This window comes from Ctenocephalides felis, unplaced genomic scaffold, assembly GCF_003426905.1.
Source record: "Ctenocephalides felis isolate EL2017-DRISC unplaced genomic scaffold, ASM342690v1 CF-g0.4_SCAFFOLD_01886, whole genome shotgun sequence".
NCBI lineage: Eukaryota > Metazoa > Arthropoda > Insecta > Siphonaptera > Pulicidae > Ctenocephalides > Ctenocephalides felis.
In genome coordinates, this window is record NW_020538040.1 from 46,126,144 (window position 1) to 46,141,155 (window position 15,012).

The 15,012-nt window shown below is 28.5% G+C and overlaps 1 protein-coding gene across 1 annotated transcript in view; it reads right to left on the reverse strand.

Moving 5' to 3' along the window:
• Nucleotides 1–234: 234 nt before the first annotated feature.
• The window catches only part of LOC113375010 (tetratricopeptide repeat protein 25-like), a 32,716-nt gene continuing 17,938 nt past the window's right edge, over nt 235–15,012 (reverse strand). Inside the window, exons 7-9 of the mRNA XM_026614964.1 lie at nt 14,445–14,698; nt 9,782–10,093; nt 235–550 (exon numbers count right to left, since the gene is read on the reverse strand). Of these exons, the coding sequence (XP_026470749.1) occupies nt 235–550; nt 9,782–10,093; nt 14,445–14,698 (882 nt within the window). The remainder of the gene's footprint in view (nt 551–9,781; nt 10,094–14,444; nt 14,699–15,012) is intronic.

Below are 15,012 nucleotides of genomic sequence, written 5' to 3' on the forward strand. Positions count from 1 at the left end.
AAACCAAATGTTAAAAAAGGAGATATGTCATTGGAAATAAACTCTTTAAAGACCAGCACATTGTCTTAAAAAATAATGTATATTTTGATTGCCAATATACATAAGCATATCAAAAGAAAGGAAGTTTATCAATTTTTATAAAACCCCAGGTATTTTATTCGTTTCGGGTTCATTTTTAAAATCTGTAAAAGTTCTACATACATGTAAACTATTTCATACCGTTACAGTAGTTGATTATAAATCGAATTCTTGATATCCTTTCGGTTTCTTTTTATCAGGTTTATCTTTGACTTGAGTAACACTTGGGGGCATAATCGACTTCCTCGGTTTGGTTTTGGCGTCCCTGCTCTCTTCGTCCTTGGCCTTGACTCCCGGCATCACGGACAATCGTCTATTCGCAGGCAAGGCTGACATCCTGCGGAACAGACTTTCGGCTTCTTCCTTCATTCCCGTTCCCATCATCATATCTACGATTTGCTTCTCGCGCTGTTCGACGCCACCTTCCGTTATCATATCGGCAAAGTCTACCGATTCCACGTGGGAGATACACCTGGAAATATTTCATTGTCATTGGCTAAAAAATGTGATTTAGTAAAGAATTATGCTAAATTTATTTGGTAGATAAAGCGAAGGCAAATCATGTTTATGTTTGCCATGTTGGTATAGACGATTTCTATAACATTTTATATCACAAATTTGATATAAAATGTTGTAGCTATGTTTGATTTGATACCAGTAAACAATGAAAGTTCTCAAATAGAGAAATGTTTATTTCGTTCCTTCGTTATTTTTTTATTCTTACCTATTTTTATATTTTAATAATGTTAGTTTATTATGTTTATAAAAAGTTGTTGTTTTTTCAATACAATTAGAAAATAAATTCTTTCTTATTAATTTACCGTAGGGTAAGTTATAGTAATAGCAAAAAAAAAATCTGCATATCTTTACATTTTAAGGGCTTCTGATATTTTTAGCATACCTTGGAAAAAAATTGATCTATTTGTGTATGTATGTGTATTGCGTATGTTTGGATATAAATTTTTGTCTACGAAAGCAATTTTCAAAACCAAATTTAAACCGATTTCAATGATTAAAGAAACATTGGAAAACTATTGACGAGCAGATGTGGTTAGTTTTTGGCAAAGGCAGGTGTAGTCGATTTGAATACGGGGCAAAAAGTGAAAAAAAATGTTAATTTGGTTTTTAAGAGAACGGAGCTTCTGATTTGAATGATTCAAAATCCACTTCACTTGTAACGGAATAGAATTGACAAAATTTTTGGTCCAGCAGATCATATGAAAAAAAAATAAAGAAAAAAGTCATTTGGCGGTTAAAAATTATCCTTAGACACATGCATATCAAATTATAAGTTATTTTATAGAGATGTTAATAATAAGTGCATCTCTTTTTACATTTTTATAGAAAAAAACAAGATTTGTATTACCTAATTGCTAGAGAGCTTCGTTAGTTTGTTTGCAAAACAGCTATGCAATACCATCGTTTCGAAAAGTTTTAAAATACTCAAAAAAATTTAAATATTATAAAAACTTGAATTAACTTTATTGAAAATTTTAATTTACTGTAAGGTACTATTAGTTAATAAGTATGAAAGTTTTACGCTCTAAACAGAAAAACTAAATTTCAAGGCGAATAATATTTTAGAAATTTTGAACTTTTTTTTAAAACACTCGCGATACGTAATATGAAATATAGAAGCGCTTGGGCGCCGCGTCTCAGTCTAACGGATAAACATTGGTACGGAACTCATATAAATGTAAACAAAATTTGTTCTTATTATTAAATTATCTATAAAATACCTGATAATTTGATGTGCATATGTATAATGAACAATTTTGCCAATTTTTGCCAAATAGCATTTTTTTACTTTTATTATTGGATCTCCGAAACCGCTAGACGTGCCTTACCGAAAATTTTACTTCATTTCGTCTATACAAATAAAATGTTTTTGAATCATTCAAATCGAACGCTTCGCTTTATCAAAAATTGAATTACCATTTTTGGCACCTTTTTCTCCGTATTTTCGGAACGACTGGACTTGTCTTAGCCAAAAACTAATTAGCATGTCTCCTTATCAATAGGAACCGAATGTTTCAAAAATTTTAATCATTCAAATTGGTTCATTGGTTTTCAAAATCGTCGACGGAAAATTGTATCCGCACATACATACATCTATTTGTTTAAGGTATGCCAAAATGTTTAGAAACGTTTGAAACGGAAAGATATATGAAAATTTTCATTTTCGAATTTTTCAAGGTTAAATTTACGTAAAAATGTGGTTTCTTTCTAATAGCTGTTCTTGGAAATAATCATCACAACAGCTAATGTATACCAAAAATGTAGATTGATTTCTTATCAAAAGAAAAAAAACATGAACTTTTTCTTCGGAAGTTAAAAACATCTATGTAGTGTTTAACTGTTTTTTTTAATTTGATAACAGAACTCAAGAAAGAGCCCAAATTCACATATTAGGTTCCTCTACATATCTACCAATATCTTGGAAACCCAAGACTTGGCGCAACAATATCTTCCTCTCATAAATTTATCACTAGGATTTACTGAAGCCACGTGTGAATAAGCTACTAATTTCAAATTTGATATATTTTTATATTAACCAAAGACCGCGATTAGTTTAAAATGAAATTACGATACCCTATCATCTTTCTCTAAACCATATGTACGAGATCGAATTTGTTCGGCTAAACCGTAGATTTAGTTCTGCACGGCGTACGTGTTCATCTCCAGAGCTATTGTGTTGAATTTTTTTTTGCATCGGGTGAGTTTAGTAAGCGAGCGATAGAGCATTATTAATTTATAGCTTTTGTACGTATACGTAGGTAGCATTAAATAACATTACCCGCTTGTAACGCTGTTAGGTAATACATCCTAGTAGATTAGGAATAACAGAACCGCGATCTGCGTAAATCCCGTTTCGTGTATATATGTGTTTCTTGCCGTGAAACATTACTTTTACGCCAGCTTATGTATACAAATGTGTTTGCATTGAGAATACCAAAGGTTACTAAAATGCGTTATGTATTATGCCTCATATAAATATAAAAAAGTGGTTGGAGTAAGTGAGATTTGTATACTGTGGAATCATCTCTTTTATATGCGGTGGAACTTGATTCAACGAGCATTCTCATTACGAATAATTTATATAAAGAACAAAACGAAAATTCTATGAAATAGTCTAGAAATATAAAAAAACTAGTGGGGCGCATAGCATCGTGCCTTAAGGCAAATTTCTGGAACCATTTTTTTTCCCCGTACCAAAAATTTTTTTTTTTTTAAAGATTAACATTTTTGAAAAAAATTTACTCTGAAAAATTAGATTTTTAGGAAACTATCAGTTTTTGACAAAAATTTACTTTTTTTTTTTGAAAAGACTTCTTGAAAGAATTTTATTTTGAAATATTTTGGAAATTCTGAACTTTCTGAACTAATAGTCTTCATGAAATGGAAAATCTAACAACACAGCCTTTGGGTTATATTCATATTATAATAACTTTTATTTGAATCTCATATTATTGTATATGTATTGTATTTTATTATATTGACATAATGTACCTTCACAAAAGGTTAAATCTTTAGTCATTCTTGTTATTGTAATCACATTAAGCGTTGATAATTTTGACTTTTTATTTTTCTTTCCTTCAAGTTTTATTGAAGAAAATATCTTTAAATTTTAATATTCTGGTTAGGCAGCATGAGCAAAAAGGAAGTTTATATATGTCAATATTTTATTGACTTCTTGAATACTTTAGTGTATGTACGATAACATATAAAAACATAATGACAAGATATTATGGGGTCAATTCTTCGGTAAAATTGACACCGTAACAGAGCGTTGTTATGGCAAGGCTATGTTACTCTCCTCATAAAATGATAGTGAAAACTGTCTAAATACTATGTATATGCTGTGCAGTCAGGCATTTTAGATATAAAACCTAATCTAAAAAACGCACAAACATTAAAAAAAAACAATGTTATCTGAACTGCATCTTTCTGATAAGCACTTATAACACAAACGTGTACATAGGTTTTATGTGTAAAACGCCTGATCGCACAGCAAATACATAGCATTTTGACAGTTTTTAGTACCATTTTATATGAAGAAAGGAGCGTAACATTCGTTGCCATAACAACGCTATGTTAAGGTCTATTTTACTGGAAAATCTACTTTGGCCATTATATCTTGAATATATTTACTTTTATTACATGGATAATATAATTTTATTTAATGGATAAAGTAGAACAAGAAGTAAATCAAATTTTATGGTTATTTTTTTGTTAATTTTTTCATTGTAAATTTGCATGTTTACAGAAAAAATACACTATAAAATTATTTCTTGATATTTTCTGATAAATTTTTCGAATTGAAGGAGACTTTTATGACTACTGTGTTGATGCAATACCATTAATATGTATGTGCTTTATTAAGCTTTATTTTCATGGTATGATGTGTTTTAATTGTATTATGATATTAATGTTTTTGACATGATTTTACTGATATGATTTAATTTCTGAAAATTATACGACAAAGTAATATTGATCGCAATATCTTTTCAGAAAAACAAGAGGGAAGTTTCGAGGAACAATAAGAACTGAAGCAAACTTTTGAAAGATTTATAGGTATGGATATTTAATTATTTAAAAATATATATATATATATATATATATATATATATATATATATATATATATATATATATAAACTGTTTTTTCACATACACAACGCTTGGTAATTAGAATTAGCATCTATTCTCATTATCAAGCGTTGTGTAAACAGAGAAAATTAATGAAATTGATTAAAAATTCGCATATACGTTTATGTATGTCTGAACACCTAGCTAATTTATTTAATGAAAAAGCTGTACAGGTAGTTTTTTTATGAACTATTTGGAATACAAAATAGATAGAATTTGTAATCTTTTATCGCAATACTTTTATAGCAATATAGTTTCAAATTGCAACTTATTAAGGACTAGTTCTTTGATTGGGCCACATGTATTACAACTACACTTACAACAATTCTTGTTAAAACGTGTGATAATTGACAGTTTTATGTATAAATATTTCTTGCAAATTCTATTAGAAAACTAATATCTCTTTCAATAATTCTCTATTTATTAACCCCCTACTTCCAAAACTTAATCTCAACTTGATATTATAAACGAAAAACTAATCCAAACAATACATTAATTCTAACCCTACAAGGCTCATAGTAGTTTTATAGCTATAAAAACGATTAAAGTTCGTGTTCCACATGTGGAACTGGGGGCTTTGTAGGGCTAACTTCATAGACTATCGAGATGTGCTGCCATCTATCTCATTTATTCACACTATTGTTACCGACCATAATTGCTATAAATATAATATTATCTTAAAATATGTATATATAATAGGTATTAGTAGTTATTCAAAATATTCTCTTTTTTCATTTTTATACCGAATTATATGATTATGATTTGAGTACTGAGTTTAATTTTAAAAAAAAAACATTAATGAATTATATTTATTCCCATGTTTGCCTACTTTATTTCATGCGATATTTTGCTTCTGCCTTTTACAAATATCATCGTATTTTGGGTTTTAGAAGCACGGCTAAAGTGCGTCTTACCTTTATGGAATCCTAAATGAGTTTGTGTATAGGGCCTGCCCTATAGATGTACATGTACATATAGTATTAACACAAACGAGGTTAGAACAGCCTACGCAGCCTAAAAATTCACTGGGCACATAACCACCTCACATTGTTCGGATAAAAACTGTACGTGCTTCATTCAGATATACTTAGGAACGATTATTGCCAGATGATTATCAGTCGAGAAATCACGAATGTAAATAGAATCAAAGTGTTAGTATTGCGATTATTTTTCAACGTAAAATTAAAATTATGATTATTGATTTATTTTTAGGCATTCTATTACTATTGTTAATAAGAAAAATTGTTTCTTTCAGAATCATATCGATTATGAGAGTGTATCATATTTTTGTTGTTTTCTTTAGTATCTCTTTTTCCTATTTTTCACTTAACTTGTGTGTCAATCATCTACATTTTTTTCACAAAAATTTTTCTATCTCTCAACAGAAACTCTTTTTGCAATACGCGTCAAATCGAATTTCCTTTTCGCTTCAGATGTATATCCAGTGGAGTTATGGATTTTTTATGCTATTCTCGATAGTACTCCATCATTTGCTTTTTCTCCGACATTCAAAAATTGTGCAAATTTACACAAATCAGTAGAGTTTTTTTCTGAATCTCATTTTAACATTATATTGTTCATATCCCTGATTTTTTTCTTACTGATTTAAAATAAGACATTCCGGTGAAATTTAATTCATATTTGTTTAAAAAAATTGGTATTAATTTCAAATGCTATCTAGAAGACCAGTAAAATCATTTGTGATTGTGATTTACGACGTATTCCAATTTTATAATTCAATTTTTGTACTTGACAGGCCAATTCTGTTGTAAAATAGACCAACGTTTTCTATGTAAAATGGTACTAAAAACACATGCAACTTCACTCATATGTTATTATTGCATATCAGAAAGATGCACTTATTAAAACTGTATTTGCGTTTGAAAATATGAACTCACTCCACTCATTTTGCACTGAGCACTGAGCACTGAGAATAATGCTACTGTTACTAATTTTAATTAAATATAGTAACGTATTCCTCATAAATCAGTTGTATACGAAATTTGTGAGGAATACGTGACCATATTTAATTAGAATTATTCATTTAAATTTATACTGCTGATGAGACGCACCTTTGTCTCAAAACGTTTATTATATTAATATTGACTAATAAATAGTGCAAAACAGAGTGCATTGTGCATATTTTCAAATCTAAAAAATAATAATTATTATAAAAACTTTCAGAGAATTGTTTTTTATCAATTAGTGCAGTAAACGGAGAGCAAAAAGGGTATAACCTCTGAATTTTTTTACTGTGCTCCGAATTGAATGAAATTTTGGAATTAGGTTCATCTTACCCTCAAGTTCAACTTGATTATAGACATCTTGATGGATTCTAGCAGATTCACTACTTTAGTACAAACTATTTTCAGAAAACTCACGATTTTATAAAAACTTTTCTTTCTGATTTTTTTAAAAATGGAAATTATTTTCATTATATCTCAAAAAGAATGAAAGATACGTATAAAAGCATATAGATAAAAATCAAAGGGATGTTTCTGGTTTATTATTGCTTTTTATTATTTTTCTTTCACACAAAAATTGACAGAGTTATGATGGTTTAAAGAGTGCGCGGTCGCGCAAATTGGAAAAAAAAGTTTTTATAAAATCGTGAGTTTTCTGAAAATAGTTTGTACTAAAGTAGTGAATCTGCTAGAATCCATCAAGATGTCTATAATAAAGTGAATTCCAGATGGAATGTGAATTACTTTAATTCTGGTGGAAATGGCGCTCATTAAACCATATGATTTAACAGAAAAAAACTTCGTATACGCTTCTTATTTGCATGATAGCTCACTCATTTTACATGCACAAAAATTCTTACAGCACTCATTTTAAAGCTTATGTTGAGCACTATAAAACCCAATTTCACTGAAATGCATAAAATGCAAAACTTCGACACTAGGTGGCTTTAACTACAACAATTAAATCTTGAACGAAAGAAAAAACGAATTTGCTCTTTCAAATCTTGCTTAATATTTTTCCTAGAACACTTTATGTAATACCGATTTATTAAGATTTTTATTGACATTATTTTGTTCATTACATGATTTTCGTTAAAATGTATATTTTAGGAGATATTTGCAAAAAAAACGAAGAAAAACGCCAAAAATATATGAATCTTTAGTGGCCAGTATCTTGAAAAGTATTAGTTTGTTGAAAAACTATAAGAGACATTTTTTTATTATAATTAGTTCTTCTAACGATTTCCGACGTTATTTTGAAAAAATGTAATTATACAAATGAGAAGGGGGTGTCATAACCCCCGGGGGGTGATGGCGCAACCCGAATTGTTTTCACTTTTGAACTTGAGAGTAAGATTAACCTAATTCCAAAATTTCATTCAATTCGGAGCACAGTAAAAAAAATTCAGACCTAAAACGCTCCGTTTACTGCACTAAATTTGGAACCATTTGAGCCCTTGGGTGCAGGAAATTTAATGTCCATATTAAAGACACCCTAATATATATATATATATATATATATATATATAAATAATAATAATTATTAGATGGTGATAAATATGTTGATTAAACAAAACACTACTAAATAAAATAGAACAATATACCACCTTGCAAAATAGCTTACCCTTGCTTTTTGGACAAGCAAATTTAATGAATTGATATTTTTATTATATTTGAGCAACTATCATGATCAGATTTTCGGATTAATTTAGTTATTGATCTTGCATATTTTTAATACAAAGTAATTCATTTATGTATTATATGATGAAATTGATCATTAACTAGTTCATATGAAAAACAAAACAATATATACCACATTGCTAAAAAAAAATTACCCTTGCTTTTCCGATAAGCAGATTTAAAGAAACGACATTTTTATTATTTTTGAGCAACTATCATGTTCAGATATTCTAATAGGAATAATATTATTAATCCTAAACACTTATACAATATATGACAAAATTGATACTAGTTCATATGCAAAATAGAAGAATATGGTATACATTGCAAATAAGCTACCCTTGCTTTGTCGAAAAAGGAATTACAAAAAATGACATTATTATTATTTTTGATTAACTCTCATGATCAGATTTCTGAATAAATATGATTGATTTTGCTTATTTTTTTTATACACATTAATTAATTTATACAATACATGATGAAATTGATCATTAAGTATAGTTTATATGTAAGACCGAACTATATATACCACACTGCAAAACAGTTTACCCTTGCTTTCTGGACAAGCAAATTTAAAGAAACGACATTTTTATTATTTTTGAGCAACTATTATGATCAGATTTTCGGATTAATTAAGTTAATGATCTTGAATATTTCTGACAACAACTACTTCACCTATACAATATATGACAAAATTGATCATTAACTAGTTCATATGAAAGACCGAACAATATATACCACACTGCAAAAAAGTTTGCCCTTACTTTCTGGACAAGAAAATTTAAAGTAACGACACTTTTATTAATTTTGAGTAACTATCATGATCAGATTTTCGGATAAATATTTTTGATTTTGCATATTTTTAAAACAAATTAATTCTTTTATACAGTACATGATATATCGATAGTACAATATATACTACATTGAAAAAAAACTTACCCTTGCTTTTTGGACAAGCAAAAATCTAAAGAAATAATTATTTCATTATTTTTGAGCAATTATCATTATCAGATTTTTGAATTAATATTATTGATTTTGCATATTTTTAATACATATTAAATCATTTATATATTACATGATGATGATATTGATCAATAAGTAGTTTAAATGTAATACCGAACAATTATATACCGCATTCCAAAATAGTTTTGTCTTGTTATTATTTTTGAGCAACCATTGTGATCAGACATTTGTATTAATGTTGTTGATCTTGCATATTTTAATACAAATTAATTGACTTATACATATTGGACAAAATTGATCATTAACTAGTCTATATGGAAATCAGAACTGTATATACTACACTACAAAACATATTACCCTTGCTCTTTCGACAAGGAAAAATAAGCTATATTTTTATTATTTCTAAATATCCTGATCAGATTTAGCAATAGCAAAAATAATACTCACTGTTCTATAAATTCAATAACAGTATCATTCCTCATATGATACGCTGCATCTAATCCCACTTGTAAATTCTTCTTGGCGTCGTTTCGGTTGTGCACCATTATATCCGCCCGAGCGCATGTTATGGCCGCGTTCACTACCCAGGCGTAATTCTTTGCGAAAGTGGCATCGTTCATGGATTTCTTCGCGTACATTTTAGCCATATCATACTTATGAATTTCCATGTAGTACCTGCCTAATTCGTGGAAGTAGAAGGCACGCTCCAGACGGTCCGCAGATAAATCGGCGCGCGTCTCGGCCGTACGAATCGCTTTTCTAGAAAATTAAGCAAAACGAAATTATATTTGTTACTAGCTGACCCGGCAAACGTTGTTTTGCTAAGTAAGGTATATTCTAAACAATTTCTAGAGAATCAAAAAAATTAATACTTTAAGTGTATAAGGATGTGTTGTTTGAATGCTATAAACCCCATTAGTTTGTCTATATTTTATCAACACAATCAAACTGCAAGTTTTATACACTTTCTATAGAAAACATGGTATAATCCAATCCAAGTCATTTTACGTTTCAAGTTTTTCAGATTCTTTTTTGATTCAGGATTTTGTGTATAATTGTAAATAATACTACTGAGCTTATACAAAATTTTCAAATTTCTAGATAGAAAATGTATTAAGTATTTCTTCTTTTACCTGCTTTTTGAAAACTTTCAAGTAACATTCGATGAATTGAAGTAAATTTAATAAAAAGTATATATGTAGAGCAGGGCGAGGCACAAAGGTCCAATTTGACTTTGAGCAAATATAAACTGTATTATGAAAAACCAATTATATTACAACAAATAACACATTTCAAACGAACAATTATTTGACTACGTTCAGTGAAACTGCCAGCTACTTCATCATTGTAGAAATGTGCTGATTTTGCTGTCTTTAAAAAAATTGTTATCTAGACTTTTTTACCCCAAAGACAGGGTAATTTGGAAGGGCCAGGTGGCAAACAGGTTTAATGTCTTATTTTAATTTTAAACGTTGAATTTAAATAACATAAATAAAAAATAATATAACCTAGCAAATGTTTTATGAATACCAATGAGTATATAATTATACAAATGAGGTCTATCAGAGCACCGTGTTTGAGAAAAATATGCCAAAAAGTGCATTTTCATATTAACATTTCAAAAAAGTTGATATTTTAAGTTTCTAGTAACACTTACGGCCTGTTTACCAACGTTTTTGTATATGAATAAAACTACAAACAAAACTACTTACTACAATTTAATCATAATTAAATAATATTCACATAAAACATCCTATTAAACGTAATTGAACAGCATCTGTCAAAAACGTTTGACATTTCACGTATTAGCCGCCGTCCATTATTTTATTTAAATTACGCTTCTACAAAAATTTTCAAATTGAAAATGTAAAGTTTCTACGAGATTTTGAAATAATATCTCACCTTTCCGACCATCTCTGGATTGGCACGAATTTTTCAAGACTAAGACTGGCCAAATCGGTTTAGCCGTTTTCGAGTTTTACTGAATCATTTGATTTGAGAGCTTCATTATTGTAAAAATGTGCTTTTTTCCTGTTTTTTTTTTACAAAAATTTGTTACATGATCCTTTTTACCCCATAGGCGGGAAGAATTGGAACGGCCAGGGGCGGACAGGTTTAATAATTCATATTAACTTTCAAGGGTTTTTACAAAATAACAATTTATTCAATTTATTTCCTGAAAATTGCTTTTTTATAACTTAAATTACTTTTTGATTTTCTATTTTTTATTTTTACATTTTTGCCAAGGTCTATTTGGTCTTTTTCAAGGAATCAGTTGGTCTATTTTTCCCCACCAAGGGTGTACGCTTTTATACATGTTATATAAAAAACTGTTGAATCTAACTCAAAATTAACGAGATATCTTATAAAATAATTAAATAACGTGTACTTAAAAATTATATTAAAGTCTCACAAACAAGTGAGACAAACAACAACAGTGCTCACAATCGAAAAACTAAGAACGATAGAAAATGCTTTTGTTATGTTTTGTTATCTTTCTTTTTTCTTAAAAATATTGTTGCTAAAAAATTCTTAACTTTAATGGTTTTCGAGATATCGGTGGTGGATTTTTTACTCGCGGACCTTTAAGCCCTGGTTACTCTAAACATAATTGATTGAAATTGTAATCAATATAATTAATTCAACGTGATATGTTATCTTAAAATGTGTTTATTTCCCGTATTTACTCGATCTTAATAAATTTTATATGAAACAAAAATATATTTATTAACCCTAAGATCTTAAAAATGTTGCTATGTTCTTTTTATATGAGCCCGGGCATTAAGGATGTTAGCACTGAGTCTCCCAAGGCGTTCCCAACCTCAGTTGGCTCGATTTCAGGCAGCATGACATCAAATTGAGGTTATAGATCTCAAATATAATCTCAAGTGAAATTATGGAAATTGGGGCCACATACACATGTAATTAGTACATACATTATACATATCTATTATAAACACCATGACCACACATAGGAGAACGGTTAACCGATGGGTTGCCTCCAGCTTTTTGAACCACAGAATCAATATTTCATAAAATATTCATCAATAATTTAAATAGATTTTGTTTTCATGAAATGTTATTTTTCAGATAAAAAATAAAAATTAATCATAATGGTAATAACTGTATTAATGAACTGGAAACGTAAAGGCAGCGTCGTAGCCGAGGAAACTGATTTGAATATTTGCGGTTTTCTCTTACAAACTTTGTTTAAATGTTCATATATAACAAAGTAATTATATAAATCATGTAACACATGAATAATTTAAATATTTACTAATTGCAACATTAAATTTTGTTTCACTTCTACCTCCACTCATATAATTTACTGCACTGTACCATTGATTCATTTTCATACATTTTTAATCCCTCGCGCTCTAATGGCCTTTAATTAGCTCATTTGCAGCCTTGTAATGAAACGATAAAATATTTATTCAAAACTTTTCATCGAGTTGGAATGGAAAGAGAAATTTGCAATTTAATAATACATGAAATTCAACGAAAATACTTTTTTATAATTGATTTAAAGTTAATAATTGGAATAATGTTCGCAAAACGTAATTACAAAGCAAAAGTATTACATTTCTATCGGCAGGTATGATTCTTTTGTTTAATTTTAGTGCCTGGTATCAAACACGAATATTCATTATAATTGGTCATGAAATAATACATATATATATATATATATATATATATATACATTTATATTATTTAGTTTTGAATTTGCATTAGCACAACAAATGTAATGATAGTATTAAAAACACACCGAGTTGCACTTTTTTTGCTCAAAAAAAATACCAAACAAAAATGATACCAAGAATTCTGTACTATATATTAAATGAATATCTGTGTATTTATTGAGGTTACTACTTACTACTGTTCGATAATTTTGAATTGAACTAACTTGAAAAAAAAAATTATAATCATTTCTTGTTAGTTACGGGTTTGTTAATTCCGGGATAAAAAAGAAAAGTGGGTGGTTATGAAAAATAAAAATGGTGCTTGTTTCAAACTTCTTGTCTATTTATAAGTTCTTGTAAATGTGTCAGAGATAGTAAATTGATGAGTCAAGTTAATTATCATACATAATGAATTAAGGCACTTTTATAAATCAACATAATTCTATAATTTTTCACAGAATATATTTAGCCGGTTTGAATAAAACTAATAAGTTTGAGATATAAATGGACTAATATCAATTAAATATATATTTTTTTTATTATAATAGTGACACTATTATTGAAAAGTTTTATTTTCAGATTTACCTGAAAGCAATTTTAATTTATCTAAAAATTGATCAATAATATATCAATGCTTTAATTTAAATACACCTGTAATATTTAAACAACTTGCAGTCTACCACCAATATCTCAAAAAGTAAACTTAAGAATTTTTTAACAACAATATTTGAAAGTAGAGGGATAAAGAAGTATCATTACCATTATTACCAAGATAAATCATTAACAAAAGTGTTTTCTTTTGTTGTTGTTTTTCCTAGTTGTGGATACTGTTGTTTAGTTCACAAGACCTCAATATAATTTTTAGGTTGTTGTATTTAGTTGTTTTATAAGAAACATTGTTATTTTTAATTTAGATTCAACTTTTTTTAAAATAATCTCTATAAAAGCTTACATGTGTGTGAGATAAGAGGATCACGCTCCAAACCTTTATCCTGGCAAAGGTGTAATCAATAAAAAATAAGTAAATGGAGCTAACAAAAGCAATTTTACAAGAGATAAATTAAATGGATAGTGGAATAGTTACAAGAGATTCAATAAATAATTATTCCTATCCTGGTGATTATTTCTGACGAAATACTAGATCAAGGTTATTTACAGTATTTTGTCTGTAAAAAATGTACCTATGATATTCATATTTTGCATTGATTGAATAACGTAGCTGTGAGGTAAAAAGTTTTAAGTGACAATTTTCTGAAAAACAGAAAAAAATAACACATTGTTGTTTGTTTGATATGTGCTTTTTGTTATGATGTAAGTTTTTTGGTTTTCACAATATAATTGCTCAAAGTCAAATTGGACCTTAACCTATATCTATATATATATATATATATATATATATATATATATATATACATGTGAATTTTACTCACTTATAATCCACATAAGGGAACTTCATATCTATGATCGAGTCTTCCGTCGGTAAACTGTGTAACATTTGTCCGAACAAAAACTGTACCCTCTTGTTGGCCTCATAACCCATATCGGGATTTATTCGGTACATTTGAAGATACGTCAAACCCGCAATATTATACATTGTATCCATCAGTTCTTTTTTGTTTGGAAGAGATTTTTTAGTTTTGGAATCCATGAATACCTTCGCCCTGTCAATCGTCTCCAGGCAGAACTATATTATAAAAATTCGTTTTAATAATTTTTCTGTTACTATTAAACATATTACCACATAGTTTTATGTTTGTCTTATTCTTAGACTGTCATATAGGCAACATATTAAATAATTTTAACATTCAGAATAGATTGAATTAATGTTAGATCGAATAGAATTTTTTTAGAACAAGTTGCTTCAGATTGAGATAGATTAATATTATTTTTATTAATATTGGAGGTGCCTTAGCAACACTGAATTTTCTTCTCGATGAATTAAAACGCTTGGAATAATTCGCACGGAATTTCCATTTTTGATATTTATGCAAGGACTAA